The following is a 20,388-nucleotide window of genomic DNA, read 5'->3' as shown; positions in this document are numbered from 1 at the left end:
GCCTGAACTTTAGCTCATCCTTAGTAGCTAAGAGAAGTGTAGGTCCTAGTAAAACACATTAATACCTAAAGTCCTTAGTGCCATGGTTTTGAGACCTTGACTTGTTTTGTTCTGGGACCCCAATTGTTAGTATGTTATTGTTTTGGGTTACCAAGTGTCAGTGTGTCATTGTTCTGGGACCCCAGATGTCAGTGTGTCATTGTTCTGGGACCCCCAAGTGTCAGTGTGTCATTGTTCTGGGACCCCCAGGTGTAAGTGAGCCATTGTTCTGGGACCCCCAAGTGTCAGTGTGTCCTTGTTCTGGGAGCCCCAAGTGTCAGTGTGTCATTGTTCTGGGACCCCCAAGTGTCAGTGTGTCATTGTTCTGGGACCCCCAAGTGTCAGTGTGTCATTGTTCTGGGACCCCCAAGTCTCAGTGTGTCATTGTTCTGGGACCCCCAAGTGTCAGTGTGTCCTTGTTCTGGGACCCCCAAGTGTCAGTGTGTCATTGTTCTGGGACCCCCAAGTGTCAATGTGTCATTGTTCTGGGACCCCCAAGTCTCAGTGTGTCATTGTTCTGGGAGCCCCAAGTGTCAGTGTGTCATTGTTCTGGGACCCCCAAGTGTCAGTGTGTCATTGTTCTGGGACCCCCAAGTGTCAGTGTGTCCCTGTTCTGGGAGCCCCAAGTGTCAGTATGTCATTGTTCTGGGAGCCCCAAGTGTCAGTGTGTCCTTGTTCTGGGAGCCCCAAGTGTCAGTGTGTCCTTGTTCTGGGAGCCCCAAGTGTCAGTGTGTCCTTGTTCTGGGAGCCCCAAGTGTCAGTGTGTCCTTGTTCTGGGAGCCCCAAGTGTCAGTGTGTCCTTGTTCTGGGAGCCCCAAGTGTCAGTGTGTCATTGTTCTGGGACCCCCAAGTGTCAGTGCATCATTGTTTTGGGTCCCCCGAGTGTCAGTGTGCCATTGTTCTGGGACCCCCAAGTGTCAGTGTGCCATTGTTCTGGGACCCCCAAGTGTCAGTGTGTCATTGTTCTGGGATCCCAAGTGTCAGTGTGCCATTGTTCTGGGACCCAAAGGTTCACTTTGAAGAAAAACTATTTCACATAGTGGTATATATTCTTTATCCTCAATGACCTTTCTGTAGTCACATCTGTCCCATTATATTCCTAATCCTAGATTTTTTGCTATTCCCCTTAGATAATGATGAGTGTGCTTCCTCACCATGCCAGCATTTCTGCCACAACTATATAGGGGGCCACTACTGCTCCTGCCGCCTGGGGTTTGAGCTACAGCGTGACAAGAGATCCTGCAAAGGTAAGTCTTATATCGGTGATGTTCAGATTTATCTTGGATGGAAAACCAAGTGTGAGTGTTCTGGGACCCTAACTTTTAGGATGCCATTATTCTGTGATCATGTCCTACTATGAGCCTTGTGTATGCATCTGTTCTTACTAGGAAATGGAAAAATTACCCCTCAGCAACCAATGAGATGCAGAATTCAGGGAAGGAGTGATGCTGGTTGGTGGCTATTAGGGATGAACTAAGGTTCAGGCCGATCTCAGTTTGACCCAAACTCACGGGGAACCATCAAATGATAGCAGGCCACATGGTCATATTTGGACTATGCCATTGGCCATTTGGTCATATTCAGTCAATGATGTCACCAGCATCTCCACATTCTTGTTACATGTGGATGTAGAACAGAGAATTCCATGGACGCAGCTGATTGGGTGGCCTGCTGTCATCAGGGCCGGACTGGCCTAGCGGGATACCGGGAAGTTTCCCGGTGGGCCGCCGGCCCTGGGGCCACTTTAAGATGCGGCCGCTTTAAGCATCTACCGCGCCGCGGCCGCTTTAAGCATCTGACCGCGCTGCGGCTGCGCTGTGATGGCCGCTGCAGCCCAGGCCCGGCCCCCGCTGCGCTCCAGTGACGGTGACGGATGTTTCCTACGTCAGCCGCTATGAGCGCCATGACGTCACATCCGGCGGGAGCGGCTGTGCGAGTGTGCGGCTGTGGTCGTTCATCTGATTGACTGAAAGTAACTCTGCAAGATGGATGGTCACGGCGCCGATCCCTCCCAGAGCACACAGACGCCAGCAGCAGCAGCATGATCGCAGGAGACTGAGAGTAACTGGAGGAGCGGAGGCGGAGCAGAGCCTGAGACAGCCAGCTGAGCCAGGTCAGAGTAAATGGGCTGGGGCCTGGGGGACCTGGACCTCTTGCATTTGGGGGTGTCAGCATATTTTAGGGCCCCTACTAGTACTACAATGCTACCCCCTCCCCCCTAATACAATGCTGATCCCCCCTCCCCCTAATACAATGCTGTTCCCCTCCTCCTAATACAATTCTAACCCCCCTCCCCCTAATAAAATGATGACCTCCCCCTAATACAATGCTGATTCCCCCCCCCCCCCAATTTAGGGGGAGGGAGGGGAAACAGCATTGTATTAGGGGGAGGTCATCATTTTATTAGGGGGAGGGGGGTTAGCATTGTATTAGGAGGAGGGGAACAGAATTGTAATAGGGGGAGGGGGGATCAGCATTGTATTAGGGCCCCTAATAATTCTGACATCTCCTGTACTATGTCCGCACAGCCCCTGACATCTCCTGTACCATGTCCGCACAGCCTCTGACATCTCCTGTACCATGTCCGCACAGCCTCTGACATCTCCTGTACCATGTCCGCACAGCCTCTGACATCTCCTGTACCATGTCCGCACAGCCTCTGACATCTCCTGTACCATGTCCGCACAGCCTCTGACATCTCCTGTACCATGTCCGCACAGCCCCTGACATGTCATGTACCATGTCCGCACAGCCCCTGACATCTCCTGTACTATGTCCGCACAGCCTCTGACATCTCCTGTACCATGTCCGCACAGCCTCTGACATCTCCTGTACCATGTCCGCACAGCCCCTGACATCTCCTGTACCATGTCCGCACAGCCTCTGACATCTCCTTTACCATGTCCGCACAGCCCCTGACATGTCCTGTACCATGTCCGCACAGCCCCTGACATGTCCTGTACCATGTCCACACAGCCTCTGACATCTCCTGTACCATGTCCACACAGCCTCTGACATCTCCTGTACCATGTCCGCACAGCCTCTGACATCTCCTGTACCATGTCCGCACAGCCTCTGACATCTCCTGTACCATGTCCGCACAGCCTCTGACATCTCCTGTACCATGTCCGCACAGCCTCTGACATCTCCTGTACCATGTCCACACAGCCTCTGACATCTCCTGTACCATGTCCGCACAGCCTCTGACATCTCCTGTACCATGTCCGCACAGCCTCTGACATCTCCTGTACCATGTCCGCACAGCCTCTGACATCTCCTGTACCATGTCCGCACAGCCCCTGACATGTCCTGTTGTTAGATATAACCTTTTGGGGCTAAAACAATGCACAGGCAGACAGTCTGTTGTTTCACTGAACACTGCTTCCTGTTCTGAGCAGGAACTCTTCTTTATTACTCTTTGAGGCATAGACAAAACATGAACTCACAAATGTAACACTGCCATCCAGTGGTCATACAATGTAATAGGCACACAACAATGACATATAGTATTTGTTGCTGATTAAATACAAACCTTGTATCCTAACACCCCCACTCAACAACTACTATCTATGTCAATCCCATTTCTGATCTAAGATCCACAAATCTGGTTCTAGCTAGTGGCTTTGTCAAAGCATCAGCAATCATTTTTTCCGACTCACAATACACAAGTACAATCACTTTCTGATCAACTAAGTCATGAATGTAATGATGTCTGACATCGATGTGCTTGGTTCTTCCATTAATTTTCTCACTTGTTGCAAGCTTAATGCAAGCCTGATTGTCCTCAAATAAGACGGTAGGTTCTGATGTTGCTTCTCCAAGATCCTTGAATAATTGCTGTAACCACACAACTTCTTGACTGGCATAAGCTGCAGATATGTATTCAGCTTGTAGAGGACAATGCCACTGACATCTGTTTCTTGCTGGACCATGATATAGGACTGTCTCCTAATTTTAATAAGTAACCACTTGTGGATTTGCGTGCGCTGTGATCACCTGCCCAATCGGAGTCCACATATCCCACGAGGTTTAAACCACCACTTGCTGATAGTTTCAAATTTAAGTCTTTTGTCTGTTTCAGATATCTCATAACTCTTTTGATCGCATTCCAGTCTCTTTGACGTGGTTTATCAACTCGCCTGCAAAGAAGAGACATGCTGGCTGCAATGTCTGGACGTGTAGTGGTTGCAATGTAGAGAAGTGCCCCCACTGCTTGTCTGTATTGTTCATTGGATGTGAGAAGATCATCTTCTCCTTCTAACTTTGGATAGACTGTATCCATAGGTGTGCTTGCTCCTTTCGCCTCTGTCATGTTGAATTGCTGAAGAATAGATTCAATTTTTGCACTCTGATTCAACAGGAAACTTCCATCTTTCTCAGGCTGGATGTCAATTCCAAGATAATATGTCACTTCACCTAGGTCTTTAGTTTCAAAGTGCTTGTTGAGTACTCCTGTTAACTTTGCAATTTCATTGTCGTTTTTGTGAGCAATGATCAGGTCATCTACATAAATTAGCAGATACATCCACTCAGTGTCTACTTGTTTAGCATATAGGCATGGATCAGCTTTGCTTCTTGTAAATCCTTCATTTAGTAGAACTTGATTAATCTTCAGGTTCCATGCTCGAGCTGATTGTTTAAGGCCATAAAGAGATTTATTCAACTTGCAGACAAGATGCTCTTGTCCCTTTTTCAAATATCCTTCTGGCTGTGACATGTAAATTTCTTCTTCAATATCACCATTAAGAAAAGCTGTCTTAATATTGTGATGTTTCACAATCATTGTACGCATGGCAGCCACTGTCATTAGTGTTCTGAAAGTACTTTGTTTAGCAACTGGAGCAAAAGTAGCATCATAGTCCTCACCGAACTTCTGTGAGTAACCTTTAGCAACCAGCCTTGCCTTGTACCGACAGACTTTCCCTTCAGAGTTACATTTGGTTTTAAAAACCCATTTACATCCTATGGCATGTTTACCTTGAGGTAGCTCTGAAAGTGTCCATGTCTGGAGATCTTTGAGTGATGTCATTTCTTCATCAGCGGCTTTATACCATACTTGTTTCTCATGCATTGGCAGTTTCTGCATCTCTTTCCATGAACCTGGTTCAGTTTGAACAGCTCTGCGAGCTATGTAACATAAACGTTCAGCTGGAACACCTTTATTGATTCTGGTTGATTTTCTGACTGAAGGTATTTCTGGTTCAGTTTCAGGTTTTGATTCTTCTGCAGTTATTTCTATTTCTGTATCACTTTCCTTATTTTCTTGAGTGACTGATGTTGATTCTTTCTCAGTTTGAAAAGTTTGAGTCTGTTGTTCAAACTTTGAGCACACAGAACTTTCATGAATAATCACACTTCTGCTGACTGTTACTTTGTTCGTGTCTTGATGTAAAATCCTGTATCCTTTTTGAGATTCACTGTACCCCACAAGCACACCTTCTTTTGCACATGCATCCCATTTTGTACGTTTTTCTTTTGGAATGTGTACATAGGCTTTACTTCCAAAAATTCTGATGTGTCTTAAATCTGGTTTCCTTTTGTTCCACAGTTCATATGGAGTTTTTGTTGTTGCTTTTCCCGGCAAACGATTTTGAAGATAACATGCAGTTGTGATAGCTTCTCCCCAGTATGTAGTTGGCATATCAGCATCAAATAGCATGCTCCTCCCACTTTCACACAGTGTGCGGTTCATTCTCTCTGCAACTCCATTTTGCTCTGGGTTATATGGAACTGTTGTCTGGAACATAATTCCATGCTTCCTGAGAATGGCTTGTGTTTTACCACTTGTATATTCTGAGCCATTATCTGTTCGTAGTACTCTGGGCATTCCGCCAAAAATATTATTTACTTGAGCGAGATACTCTTCTAATTTCTCTGGCACTTCATCCTTATTGTGAAGTAGAAATACTGTGGTATATCTGGAGTAATCATCAATGAAGGTCAGGAAGTACTTTTTCTTTCCTGGAGTCATAGTTTTCATTGGACCACAAAGATCTGAATGTATTAAGTCCAGAGGTTTTTGGGATTTGCTGTTGGTCTGCTTGGGAAAAGGTGTCCTTGCCATTTTTCCTTTAATACAGCTGGTACAAATCATTATGTGATCACATGGATTAATCTTAATACCACTTGCATAGTTATTCTCAACTATTTTCTTTATTGTATCAGAATTTCTGTGCCCCAATCGTCTGTGCCAAGTGTGGATGCAGTTTGAATGTTTATCCTCTTTGACTATTTTAACCATTTCACTGCAGTTCAGCTGATAGAGTTCATCTATGATGTTAGCCTTTGCAAGCAAGCAATCCCCTTTTGTTATGATACAACTGTCACCCTGAAATGTGACTACATTGCCTTGGTTAGTGAGTTTCTTTACTGACAAAAGGTTGCTTTCAAGATCTGGCACATACAGAACATTCCTCATATGGATCTTTTTAGTGATATCTGGAGAGATAGGACAGTATAGAAAGCCATCTCCTATTCCCACTGATTTCATAAATTGTCCATTAGCTGTAGTTATCCCTTCTGTTTTGCTTTCATCAAGCTGAGTGAAGAAACTTCGGTCATTTGTCATGTGACTTGTAGCACCTGAGTCCACACACCATGCTTGCACAGAGGTGACACCATTTTTGGATCCGAATGCATACTCCTTTGTTTCTATGACATTCTTAGCTTGTTGCAATGCACTTTGTTTTTGCATTCTAGCTTTCCAGATTCTACAATCTGCTTTTAGGTGTCCTGGTTTCTTGCACACAAAGCATTCCCGCTTTTCTGGCTGCACGTTACTGTGTTTATTTTTGAATTTTGTCTTTAAAGCTGTCTCTGAACACACTCTAACATTACTCATGCTTTCAGTTTTGCGCTTGTATTCATCCACAAGCTTGCCTTTAACATATTCCAGTGTCAGATCATCATCTGGACGTGCATCTAGTGCTGTGACAAGTGTCTCATAACTTTCAGGAAGTCCACTTAATAACAGCGCTGCAACATGGAAATCTTTTATCTCTTCTCCAATCCCTCTCAGTCTCTCCACCATCTCTAAGGTCTGTCTTATATAGTCCTGCATGTCCTGGTCTTTCTGTAGCTTAGTTTGATAGAGCTTTCTGATTAAATACAGTTTATTGCTGAGATTAACTCTTTCATGTGCTTTCTGTAACTCTTCCCACATGTCTTTAGCAGTCTGACAGTTACATATATGTATGATTTGATCGTCATCTATGCACAGGGAGATTGTGCTCTGTGCTTTCTGATCTCTGTCTAACCACTCCTCTGCGGGCTGTGCAGGTCTTGATTCATTTATACATTTCCACGTACCTTCTCTTATAAGCAGCATTTTCATCTTGAATTTCCAAGATTGGTAGTTCTGATTTGTCAGATTTTCAATGGAGAACTTTGCTGAGGGGATGGCAGCAGCCATTTCTGCTGTTTGTCTTTCTGTTGCTGTCTCCTGCACTCCGTTGCTTTAGCTCACTGTATACAAGAAAAGGAAGGTGCCATGCCTAAACTGGCCAATGTACCCAGCAAGCCAAACACCACATCCCTATTGATACATAGAACAAGAAAAAATAATAAAATGGTATCACTATCCCTGCGGACTCTATTTGTGCCCCAGAGTAACCGCTGCAGGTGGGCGTGAACCAAGATGATGGGATTTTAAGGGTGAGGCTTGTGAGGGTATATGTTTAAGATAAATAATTCAAAAACAGGATAAAATAATGATTTTTATTACAAATTCATAAAAACAGTCACATACAGTGATACATCTTGATATCGCAAAGATACTTAAATGTATATAGAACCATTGAAAGGTGCTAGGGGTCACTCGTGTCCAACATGTTTCGCCGAGAGGCTTCTTCTGGGACAATACAGGAATGGTGACCTCTACTGGTTCTAAGTATGAATAACATACAGTCAGTTTACAAAAAAAATATATACCAAGTTAATTACAATCAGATATAGGAAATACAGTGTAATAGGGCTCACCACAAGTTGTATCTAGAGCAAAGCAGCCATATCAGCGTCCGTGTATCAGGGATCATAGCGATCCATCCAATGGCGGGTAATAACCCTGAACTACAAAGTCCAGCCAGACCTGATCCCGCTACTTTAACCTCCCTGGCGGTATGATTCTTTTGGATTTTAGGTGCTGAAAGCGGTACCATTATTTTAGGTGCTGAAAGCATGTAATTCTTGTGAATGAGCAGCCCAAACCAACTGTATACATTTATTATACATATTATATATATATATATATATATATATATGTATGTATACATACATTATGTATACATATATTATATATATATTATATATATATATATATACGTGTATATATATATATATATATATATATATATATATATATATATATATATATATACATATATATGTATATACATATATATATATATATATATATATATATATATATATATATATATATATAATATGTGTGTGTGTGTGTATATATATATATATATGTATATGTGTATATATATACGTATATATATATGTATATATATATATATATATATATATATATACATATATTTACATAAAAAGTACAGTAAAACTGCAGGAAAGGGCACTGGGGGGTAATGTAATGTGATTTTATTTTATTTTGAACGATATCAGTGTGTTTGGTGCATTTTACATTCGAATTTGCCGCCGGTTCCACCCCCCGGCGGACGTCACGTCGCCGGAGACGGAAGCCGGGGCTCGCAGACGATCGGGAGGAAGCTCCGCCGCCGCACACCGCTTGCAGTCTTCGCTGGATCCCGGAGAAAAGGTAAGTAAAACCTCCTCCAGCATCCAGCGATCTTCTTAGCGCTACCCCGAGTGTGACTCGGGGTTACCGCTTTTGGCACTAAAATCTTACCCCGAGTCACACTCGGGAATACCGCTAGGAAGGTTAACAGGAACCGGACCGAGCTCGGTCGAACGGGAGTAAATCTAAAAAAAACCAGCATTCCATAAAAGGAAGAAGCTAGTTACTAAAAATCCCACATGATACTGAAATCAGGTGTATATAGGTACATTACCCACGTTCTCCAATAGTAGGGCGATAGCAGTGAAAAGATCATGCTTAGGTTGTGAAAGAAAACAGGGAGCTACATAGAGTGATAAGGCAAAGAAATAAGAGGGGTTAATGAAGCCAAGGGTGCACAGACACCATGTGAGGGATATAGATGTAACATATAGTTATAGACCAAGTGCAGACCGATGGTAACCAAAAAAGGGTTAAGAATGTGCAAAATTAATGAGAGTGAACTAGAGGAAGTGTCCGATTAGGAATCTACCCAGAGAGTGAGTATTTAGAGGAGAAGGTGGAAACACATGTAACCAGCAGAAACTGTGAAGGATAAATGCCATTATTGCCGTACAAATGGGAGATCGTTGTAGCCAAACTTACCTCATATGCTCCGGTTGATTGGTAACAGACAGCCGCGCCACTAGTCGTGGCCTGTCTGTGCCAAATTCCGCTCGGCGTTATAAGCGCGGTCCCACCGGAAGTGATGAGGTACCTCATGACCTCCGACTAGTCACTTCCGGTGCGGGCGCCATCTAGCGGTCCCAATCAGAGCTGCACCGCAACAAAGAGGTACAGATGAGTGGGAACGCTGTACATCCGCTATCAAAAGAAAACGGACTCGGGGAAAAAATGTGGGAGGAGAAGAGTGGTATAAATCTCAACAACCCCACCCCCGGCTTGGCGCCCGAGCCCCTGTCAAAAAGGAGATAAGCAGGAAAAGAGCCGGCACATTGGATTTAGTCGCGGTTTGATCCTATATTGACACATGGATTCCGATCTCATAAAGCTACAGAAATAAGAGGGAAACAAAGAAAAAAAAAAGAGAAAAATATAAATATCATAAGGGAAATGTATAAATACTTCACAGCACATGAACAATATGTGCTGTGATTAATTAGTCATAAGCAACATGTGATTAATGATATGGAAGGTATACAATAGTATCCTATCCTGAATTCTGGCATCACAATGGATTCCTGTGATGTTAGTACAGTATTACGGTTTGTCTAAATGCTGAATCAATAGGTACATGGACAAAATAGACAATACAAAGTATGATCACATAAGGAGTTTCAGGAAGAACGGAGGGTGGGGAGTGTTTTTATTAGTCTTATGGTTACATGTATGTAGTAGGCAATAATGCAGCCCTAGGTTCATTCTAAAAAAGGTTTAAATGATAAGGCCGTATTTAAACCTGGTGGCCTAGTGGCCTGTAATTTATAGATCCACTTTACTTCTGCCTTAAGGATTGCATTATCATAATTACCCCCTCTGGGGTTCTTCTTAATTGCTTCTAATACAATAAATTTGATAAAATGGGGGTCGAAATTATGATTTAGGCCTACATGCCTACAAATGGGTGTAGACATAAGTCCAGTGTCCATATAGTACAGATGGTCTTGGATGCGTTTCGCAAAGGGTCTAATTGTTTTCCCTACATAGAACGCCCCACAGAGGCATGTAGCTAAATAAACAACACCCTCAGTGAGGCAAGTAGCCCTAAACCTAGGTCTCAAAGTTCCTCCCCGAGGTAGAGGGGAGGTGTACCCCTCTTTTACCCAGGGGCATTCTGAGCATTGGCCACATTTGTAAGTACCATAGCCCCCCATTGCTCCATGGTAATCTTCCTCCTTCTTTGGTTTGTAATGACTATGTACAAGTTTGTCTCTAAGTGAGGCAGATTTACGATAAACTATCTCTGGGTAGGGTTTAATGTATTTTGAGACCGTAATATCGTCTGCTAAGAAGTGCCAATTGTTATCCAAGATTTTACGTATAGTTTGATGTTGGGAGCTGTATTTGGTAACTAATTTAGTAGTATTTGAGGGTTTAGTCTGACGTGACCCAAAAATAAGCCTATCTCGTGGTTGGAGATTAGCTCTTTGATAAGCTTTTTTAAGTAATTTTTTGCTGTAGCCACGGACCAAGAGCCTCTGCTGTAGGGCCTTAGCTTCTTGTTTATAGTCATCATCCAGAAAGCAGTTGCGTCGTATTCTAAGATATTGTGAATACGGGATACTGCGTATTAGGGATCGCGGGTGACTACTAGTATAATGAAGTATAGTGTTTCCTGCCGTATTTTTACGGTATAGGGAAGTATAAATATTGCCCTCAGGTGTAAGATATATTGTGGTGTCAAGGAAGGCTATTTTTTGGGTATCATGTTGAACAGTGAATTTTAAATTATAATTATTGTAAGATATGAAGTCTATAAATTCCAGAAGGGTGGACACCGAGCCCGTCCATACAACGATGACGTCGTCGATGTACCTGCGCCACAACGCTAGGTGGCGCAGGTACATCGAAGCGCCATCATTGGCGAATAGCTCCCTTTCCCACCCCCCCAGGTACAGGTTGGCATACGATGGGGCACAAGCAGTCCCCATCGCTACCCCCTGTACCTGGAGGTAAGTGGTTTCGCCGAATACAAAGATATTGGATCTGAGAATATGGTTCAGTAGTTGAAGTGTAAAATCTGCCAACGCCCAAGTGCGATGGGTCTGTTCCTTAACAAAGGTGGTGATAACCTCGATACCTCTGTTATGGGGGATACTAGAATAGAGGGCCTCAATGTCAAGGGTGACCAAAAGAGAGCCACCAGGGACACTGAGACCCTCCAGAACTCTCAAGAGCTCTAAAGTATCCCTGAGGTATGAAGGTAGGCCCATGACATGTGGGCGTAGTTGGTCATCAACGAACCTACTGGAAGGTTCAGTGATAGAGCCGATGCCTGAAACAATTGGGCGCCCTGGAGGTGTTTCGAGGCTTTTATGTACTTTGGGTAACGCATAAAACGTTGGCAAGATTGGCCATTTAACGTTTAAATAGTCATACAGTTCTTGATTAATCACATGAGACTGTAGGGCATTAAAGATTATAGATTTGAATTTACCCTTCATGATATCAACTTCCTCGATAGATACTGGTCTATACCATTCTTCATTTTTTAGAATATCGAGACACATGGTCTCGTACTGATGCCTGTCCATGACGACCACGTTGCCACCCTTATCCGAGGGTTTAATGACAACGAGGTCGTCATGGACGAGGTCATCTAAAGCAGTCCTTTGGGAGGCCGACAGGTTAGAGGCCCCAAGTAGAGGGGCCTCCAATCTGTCGATCTCCTTCTGGGTGTGCTTCACAAAAGCCCAGATAGCTGGGCAAGTTTGGAGATTGGGAAAACGTGTTGATCTGGATTTGAATTTATTTATTTCATCGCGTGGTTCCTCCTCATCATCAGAAGAGGAATCAGACGATGAATAGTCTGGATGTTGTTTATTTTCCTCGATTAACTGCATCATTGTTTTGAGATTTCTAAAATCTTGGGCCTTGAATCCTTTGTATAGATCCTCGTCCCGTATATTGTTTTGGCCTTTGTTTTTGTCAAAGATATATTTATATGTCAAATTCCTTGCAAATAAATGAAGGTCTTTGACCACTTCGAATTTGTTAATTTGTTGATCTGGACAGAAACTTAGGCCTAGTTGTAATACTTCTTTCTCAGTTTGTGAGAGTGATCGGGAGGAAAGATTGATAATATCAAGAGGATTCTTTTTCTCCCCTTGATTGTATGTTGGTTGTTGAGTGGAATTTGACAGTCCATCCTTGATCCCAGCATGCAAAAGTGCTGCAGGGGCCAAAATAGGAGTGTCCCTGTGTGTGTGTCCTATTCCAGGTTTATCGCTTGTCCTCTTATTACAAAGGTGTCTATGGGTCCTCTTTTTTCGTCTACCAGTTGCGTGGGAAGAGGGGTCCCTAAAGGGAATCCCTGGATTGTTTCATCATTGGTGGTTGTTGGCATTAACTCACTTTTAGAGGTTTTTGGAATAGCTCCCAGGTCTCTAATAACTCCCATAACTGGGGTTGTTTTGGCATTTGGTGTGGATTGTGGGGATAGATTGCGCTTCCTGTCAATGGTTCTATATACATTTAAGTATCTTTGCGATATCAAGATGTATCACTGTATGTGACTGTTTTTATGAATTTGTAATAAAAATCATTATTTTATCCTGTTTTTGAATTATTTATCTTAAACATATACCCTCACAAGCCTCACCCTTAAAATCCCATCATCTTGGTTCACGCCCACCTGCAGCGGTTACTCTGGGGCACAAATAGAGTCCGCAGGGATAGTGATACCATTTTATTTTTTCTTGCTTTAGCTCACTGTATCTGGCTATATCCAGGGGTAATCTGTATTATATCCTGGGCTTCTGTAACATGTCCTGGGCCCATAACCTGTTAGATATAACCTTTTGGGGCTAAAACAATGCACAGGCAGACAGTCTGTTGTTTCACTGAACACTGCTTCCTGTTCTGAGCAGGAACTCTTCTTTATTACTCTTTGAGGCATAGACAAAACATGAACTCACAAATGTAACACTGCCATCCAGTGGTCATACAATGTAATAGGCACACAACAATGACATATAGTATTTGTTGCTGATTAAATACAAACCTTGTATCCTAACACCTGTACCATGTCCACACAGCCTCTGACATCTCCTGTACCATGTCCGCACAGCCCCTGACATGTCCTGTACCATGTCCGCACAGCCTCTGACATCTCCTGTACCATGTCCGCACAGCCTCTGACATCTCCTGTACCATGTCCACACAGCCTCTGACATCTCCTGTACCATGTCCGCACAGCCCCTGACATCTCCTGTACTATGTCCGCACAGCCTCTGACATCTCCTGTACCATGTCCGCACAGCCCCTGACATGTCCTGTACCATGTCCGCACAGCCTCTGACATCTCCTGTACTATGTCCGCACAGTCTCTGACATCTCCTGTACCATGTCCACACAGCCTCTGACATCTCCTGTACCATGTCCGCACAGCCCCTGACATGTCCTGTACCATGTCCGCACAGCCTCTGACATCTCCTGTACCATGTCCGCACAGCCTCTGACATCTCCTGTACCATGTCCACACAGCCTCTGACATCTCCTGTACCATGTCCGCACAGCCTCTGACATCTCCTGTACCATGTCCGCACAGTCTCTGACATCTCCTGTACCATGTCCACACAGCCTCTGACATCTCCTGTACCATGTCCGCACAGCCCCTGACATCTCCTGTACTATGTCCGCACAGCCTCTGACATCTCCTGTACCATGTCCGCACAGCCCCTGACATGTCCTGTACCATGTCCGCACAGCCTCTGACATCTCCTGTACCATGTCCGCACAGTCTCTGACATTTCCTGTACCATGTCCACACAGCCTCTGACATCTCCTGTACCATGTCCGCACAGTCTCTGACATTTCCTGTACCATGTCCGCACAGTCTCTGACATCTCCTGTACTATGTCCACACAGCCTCTGACATCTCCTGTACCATGTCCGCACAGCCCCTGACATCTCCTGTACTATGTCCGCACAGCCTCTGACATCTCCTGTACCATGTCCGCACAGTCCCTGACATCTCCTGTACCATGTCCGCACAGCCTCTGACATCTCCTGTACCATGTCCGCACAGCCCCTGACATCTCATGTACCATGTCCGCACAACCTCTGACATCTCCTGTACCATGTCCGCACAGCCTCTGACATCTCCTGTACCATGTCCGCACAGCCTCTGACATCTCCTGTACCATGTCCACACAGCCTCTGACATCTCCTGTACCATGTCCGCACAGCCCCTGACATCTCCTGTACCATGTCCGCACAGCCCCTGACATGTCCTGTACTATGTCCGCACAGCCTCTGACATCTCCTGTACCATGTCCGCACAGCCTCTGACATCTCCTGTGCCATGTCCGCACAGTCTCTGACATCTGCTGTACCATGTCCCCAGCCCCTGACATGTCCTGTACTATGTCCGCACAGCCTCTGACATCTCCTGTACCATGTCCGCACAGCCCCTGACATGTCCTGTACCATGTCCGCACAGCCTCTGATATCTCCTGTACTATGTCCGCACAGCCTCTGACATCTCTTGTACCATTTCCGCACAGCCTCTGACATCTCTTGTACCATGTCCACACAGCCTCTGATATCTCCTGTACCATGTCCACACAGCCTCTGACATCTCCTGTACCATGTCCGCACAGCCCCTGACATCTCTTGTACCATGTCCGCACAGCCTCTGACATCTCCTGTACCATGTCCGCACAGCCTCTGACATCTCTTGTACCATGTCCACACAGCCTCTGACATCTCCTGTACCATGTCCGCACAGCCCCTGACATGTCCTGTACCATGTCCACACAGCCTCTGACATCTCCTGTACCATGTCCGCACAGCCCCTGACATGTCCTGTACCATGTCCGCACAGCCTCTGACATCTCTTGTACCATGTCTGCACAGCCCCTGACATCTCTTGTACCATGTCCGCACAGCCCCTGACGTCCTGTATCATATCCTCACAGCCCCTGACATTTCCTTTACCATGTCCGCACTTTTACCACTTTTAACTAGAATTTGCTCTTTTTATATATAAAGCCCTATATGCTTTTATATCTATCTTATCTGTATATAATACACTCTTCAAATTTGCTTTAAAATGCATGGTTTTCCTTTATGAACAAGAAAATAATGGCGTTATTCTGTTGGGCCGGTATAATAATGCTATGGGGCTGGTAAGAAATTATTTCCAGGGCTGAATTTTATTCCCAGTCCGGCCCTGGCTGTCATGTGACAATTTCTCATGGGTTCAGTTCGGCCCGAATATTAGCTCATTCTTAGTAGCTAAGAGAAGTAAGTGTAGGTCCTGGTAAAAGACATTAATACCTAAAGTCCTTAGTGCCATGGTTTTGAGACCTTGACTTGTTTTGTTGTGGGACCCCAATTGTTAGTATGTTATTGTTTTGGGTCCCCCAAGTGTCAGTGTGTCCTTGTTCTGGGACCCCAGATGTCAGTGTGTCATTGTTCTGGGACCCCCAAGTGTCATTGTGTCATTGTTCTGGACCCCCAAGTGTCAGTGTGTCATTGTTCTGGGACCCCAGATGTCAGTGTGTCATTGTTCTGGGACCCCCAAGTGTCATTGTGTCATTGTTCTGGACCCCCAAGTGTCAGTGTGTCATTGTTCTGGGTCCTCCAAGTGTCAGTGTGTCATTGTTCTGGGTCCCCCAAGTGTCAGTGTGTCATTGTTCTGGACCCCCAAGTGTCAGTGTGTCATTGTTCTGGGACCCCCAAGTGTCAGAGTGTCATTGTTCTGGGTCCCCCAAGTGTCAGTGTGTCATTGTTCTGGGTCCCCCAAGTGTCAGTGTGTCATTATTCTGGGTCCCCCAGATGTCAGTGTGTCATTGTTCTGGGACCCCAAGTGTCAGTGTGTCATTGTTCTGGGACCCCCAAGTGTCAGTGTGTCATTGTTCTGGGACCCCCAAGTGTCATTGTGTCATTGTTCTGGGACCCCCAAGTGTCATTGTGTCATTATTCTGGGTCCCCCAGATGTCAGTGTGTCATTGTTCTGGGACCCCAAGTGTCAGTGTGTCATTGTTCTGGGACCCCAGATGTCAGTGTGTCCTTGTTCTGGGACCCCCAAGTGTCAGTGTGTCATTGTTCTGGGACCCCAGATGTCAGTGTGTCATTGTTCTGGGACCCCCAAGTGTCAGTGTGTCATTGTTCTGGGACCCCCAGATATCAGTGTGACATTGTTCTGGGACACCCAGATATCAGTGTGTCATTGTTCTGGGACCCCCAAGTGTCAGTGTGACATTGTTCTGGGACCCCCAGATATCAGTGTGACATTGTCCTGGGACCCCCAGATATCAGTGTGTCATTGTTATGGGACCCCAAGTGTCAGTGTGTCATTGTTTTGGGACCCTGAAGTGTCAGTGTGCCATTGTTCTGGGACCCCCAGATGTCAGTGTGACATTGTTCTGGGACCCACAAGTGTCATTGTGTCATTGTTCTGGGACCCCAGATGTCAGTGTGTCCTTGTTCTGGGACCCCCAAGTGTCAGTGTGTCATTGTTCTAAGACCCCCAAGAGTCAGTGTGTCATTGTTCTAAGACCCCCAAGTGTCAGTGTGTCATTGTTCTGGGACCCCCAAGTGTCATTGTTCTGGGACCCCAGATGTCAGTGTGTCATTGTTCTGGGTCCCCCAGATGTCAGTGAGTCATTGTTCTGGGACCCCCAAGTGTCATTGTTCTGGGACCCCAGATGTCAGTGTGTCATTGTTCTGGGTCCCCCAAGTGTCAGTGTGTCATTGTTCTGTGTCCCCCAGATGTCAGTGTGTCACTGTTCTGGGTCCCCCAAGTGTCAGTTTGTCATTGTTCTGGGACCCCCAAGTGTCAGTGTGTCATTGTTCTGGGACCCCCAAGTGTCAGTGTGTCGTTGTTCTGGGACCCCCAAGTGTCAGTGTGTCGTTGTTCTGGGACCCCCAAGTGGCAGTGTGTCATTGTTCTGGGACCCCCAAGTGTCAGTGGCGTCTCCAGCTTTTATATTTAGGGGGGGACAGGGACAAAAGTAGGGGGGCCAACTATAAAACGCAATTTTTATAATAGCTATCTATATATCAAGAATAGAATGCACTCCAGAGGCATTGTTACAAATTCACTTTTGTTTTTCCCAAAATGGAAATCAAACACACAAATATGAAATATTGCTGATAATGGGCATCAAACTCATAAACATAAAGTACACCTCACAACGGGCATCAAACACCTAAACATGAAATATTCCTGACAATGGAAATCCAATGCATAAACATGAAATATTCCTTACAATGGAAATCCAATGCATAAACATGAAATATTCCTGACAATGGAAATCCAATGCATAAACATGAAATATTCCTGACAATGGAAATCCAATGCATAAACATGAAATATTCAAGTCAAATGGTCAGGAATACTTCATGTTTATGCGTTTGATGCCCATGGTCAAGAATGTTTCATGTTTGTGTTTGATGACCAATGTCAGGAATGTCAGGTTTATGCGTTTGATTCCGAAAAAATGGAAATCAAAACGCATAAACATGAAATATTACTGACAATGGATACTAAAAGCATTAACATTAAATGACAATGTGGGCTGACACGCTGACAGAATTTTACAGCTGGACATAGCAAACTTACAGACATGTATTATACATGTTTGCCATGTTCAACTGTAAAGTTCTGTCAGCGGGTCAGTCCACATTATCATTTTCAGGGGCGTGAGAATGGTAAGAGAAAGGAAATGTGCAGTGGACTCACTGCTCCACTTACCTGCCACCTCTAAAACCGATGTCCCTGGGCCTGCTCCTTGTGTGCTGGCTGTGTCTGGCTTCTCTGCTGCGTGCTGCTGCCTCGCCTTACCGGTGACTCCACTGATGTCGTCCGCACACTCTGGGCCTTCAATAGCATAAAACATGAAACATTTGTGAAACATTGGCCAAATAAAAACATAAACATGAAATATTCCTGACAATGGGCATCAGTCACAAATATTTCATGTTTATATATTTGAAGGCCCAGAGCATGCGGACAGCGGATTAGTGGAGTCACCTGTATGGCGAGGCAGCAGTACGCAGCAATGGAACCAGACACAGTGAGCCAACACACAAGGAGCAGGCCCGGGGACATCAGTTTTAGAGGTGGCACTAGTGGAGCAGTTCAGCTCAGCTGTAAAATAAATTTGGTCAGCATGTCAGCCCACATTGTCATTTTCAGGGGTGTGAGGGTGGTATGAGATGCAAATGTTCAGTGGACTCACACTCATTGCACATTTGCATCTCATACCACCCTCACCCCTGAAATGACAATGTGGGCTGACAGCATTGTTCAGCTGTAAAATTATTTCAGCTCAGCATGTCAACCACATTGGCAATTGTTGGGTGTGAGGGTGGTATGATGCATTGCAAATGTGCAGTGAGTGGACTCACTGCTCCAGTGACTCACCTCCCAGGCAGGCTGAGGCTGCCACCTCTAAGCCGATGACCCCGGCCTGCTCCTCGTGTCCTGGTGGCTGGCTCAGCCTCGGCTCCTCAGAGTCCTCGTCACACTCCTCTGTGCTGGCGCTGCTGCTTGGCTTGCTGGCTGGGCTGGCATATGCTGCTTGCTGCCAGTGCCTTGCGCTGCCACCGGCACCTCCTCACTGTCCGGTCCCGGTCCCCGACACACAGAGGACAGACTGCTAAGTAGTCAGTCAGTATTGTCCATGTGACGCCACTCCCGCATGCGCTTTAGGCCTGGCCGCCTACGCTGGGTGCTTGGTGCACGCCGCGCACTCTCCCTATGCTGGTGAGACGTCTTGCATGATGCCACTCCGCTGTGCAAGCCCCCCTCCACCCGCCCGCCAGCCTGTGTTTGTAGGACAGAACAGGACCCCCCAGGACAAGACAGGACCCCCCAAAGACAGGAAAGGACCCCCCAGGACAGGACCCCCCAAGGAACAGGACCCCCCCAAGGAACAGGACCCCCAAGGACAGCACAGGACCCCCCCAGGAACAGGACAGGACCCCCCCAGGAACAGGACAGGACCCCCCAGGAACAGGAAAGGACCCCCAAGGACAGGACAGGACCCCCAAGGAACAGGACCCCCCAAGGAACAGAACAGGACCCCCCAAGGAACAGGACAGGACCCCCCAAGGAACAGGACCCCCAAGGACAGGACCGGACCCCCAGGACAGGACCTCCAAGGAACAGGACAGGGCCCCCAAGGACAGGACCCCCCAGGAACAGGACAGGACCCCCAAGGAAGAGGACAGGACCCCCAGGACAGGACCACCCAGGAACAGGACAGGACCCCCCAGGACAGGACATGACCCTCCAGGACAGGGCCCCCCAGGACAGGACATGACCCCCCAGGAACAAGACATGACCCCCCAGGACAGGACCCCCAGGAACAGGACATGACCCCCCAGGACAGGACCCCCCAAGGAACAGGACCCCCAAGGACAGGACAGGACCCCCCCCCAGGAACAGGACAGGACTCCCCCAGGAACAGGACAGGACCCCCCCAGGAACAGGACCCCCCAAGGACAGGAAAGGACCCCCCCCCCCCCAAGGACAGAACAGGACCCCCAAGGACAGGACAGGACCCCCAAGGAACAGGACAGGACCCCCAAGGACAGGACCCCCAAGGAAGAGGACAGGACCCCCAAGGACAGGACCGGACCCCCAGGACAGGACCTCCAAGGAACAGGACAGGGCCCCCCAGGAACAGGACCGCACCCCCAAGGAAGAGGACAGGACCCCCCAGGACAGGACCCCCCAGGAACAGGACAGGACCCCCCAGGACAGGACCCCCCAGGACAGGACATGACCCTCCAGGACAGGACCCCCCAGGAACAGGACATGACCCCCCAGGACAGGACCCCCAGGAACAGGACATGACCCTCCAGGACAGGACCCCCAGGAACAGGACATGACCCCCCAGGACAGGACCCCC

General features: G+C 46.5%; 1 protein-coding gene and 1 pseudogene across 2 annotated transcripts in view; one reads left to right on the top strand and one right to left on the bottom strand.

Moving 5' to 3' along the window:
* The window catches only part of LOC309564142 (complement C1r-A subcomponent-like), a gene marked incomplete at its 5' end in the record, with an annotated part of 131,530 nt that overhangs the window by 88,000 nt on the left and 23,142 nt on the right, over positions 1–20,388 (top strand). Inside the window, one exon of the mRNA XM_082268771.1 lies at positions 1,170–1,286. Coding sequence (XP_082124897.1) covers positions 1,170–1,286 — 117 coding nt within the window. The remainder of the gene's footprint in view (positions 1–1,169; positions 1,287–20,388) is intronic.
* LOC309564589 lies at positions 3,729–4,351 on the bottom strand (annotated as a pseudogene). Its single transcript has one exon. The product of its transcript is annotated as an uncharacterized misc_RNA (transcript).

The sequence above is a fragment of the Pelophylax lessonae genome, assembly GCF_965119305.1.
Source record: "Pelophylax lessonae genome assembly, chromosome: 9".
In the NCBI taxonomy this organism is placed as follows: Eukaryota; Metazoa; Chordata; class Amphibia; order Anura; family Ranidae; genus Pelophylax; species Pelophylax lessonae.
The sequence above is the reverse complement of the archived record's forward strand: the minus strand, read 5'-3'. Positions and strand labels throughout refer to the sequence as shown.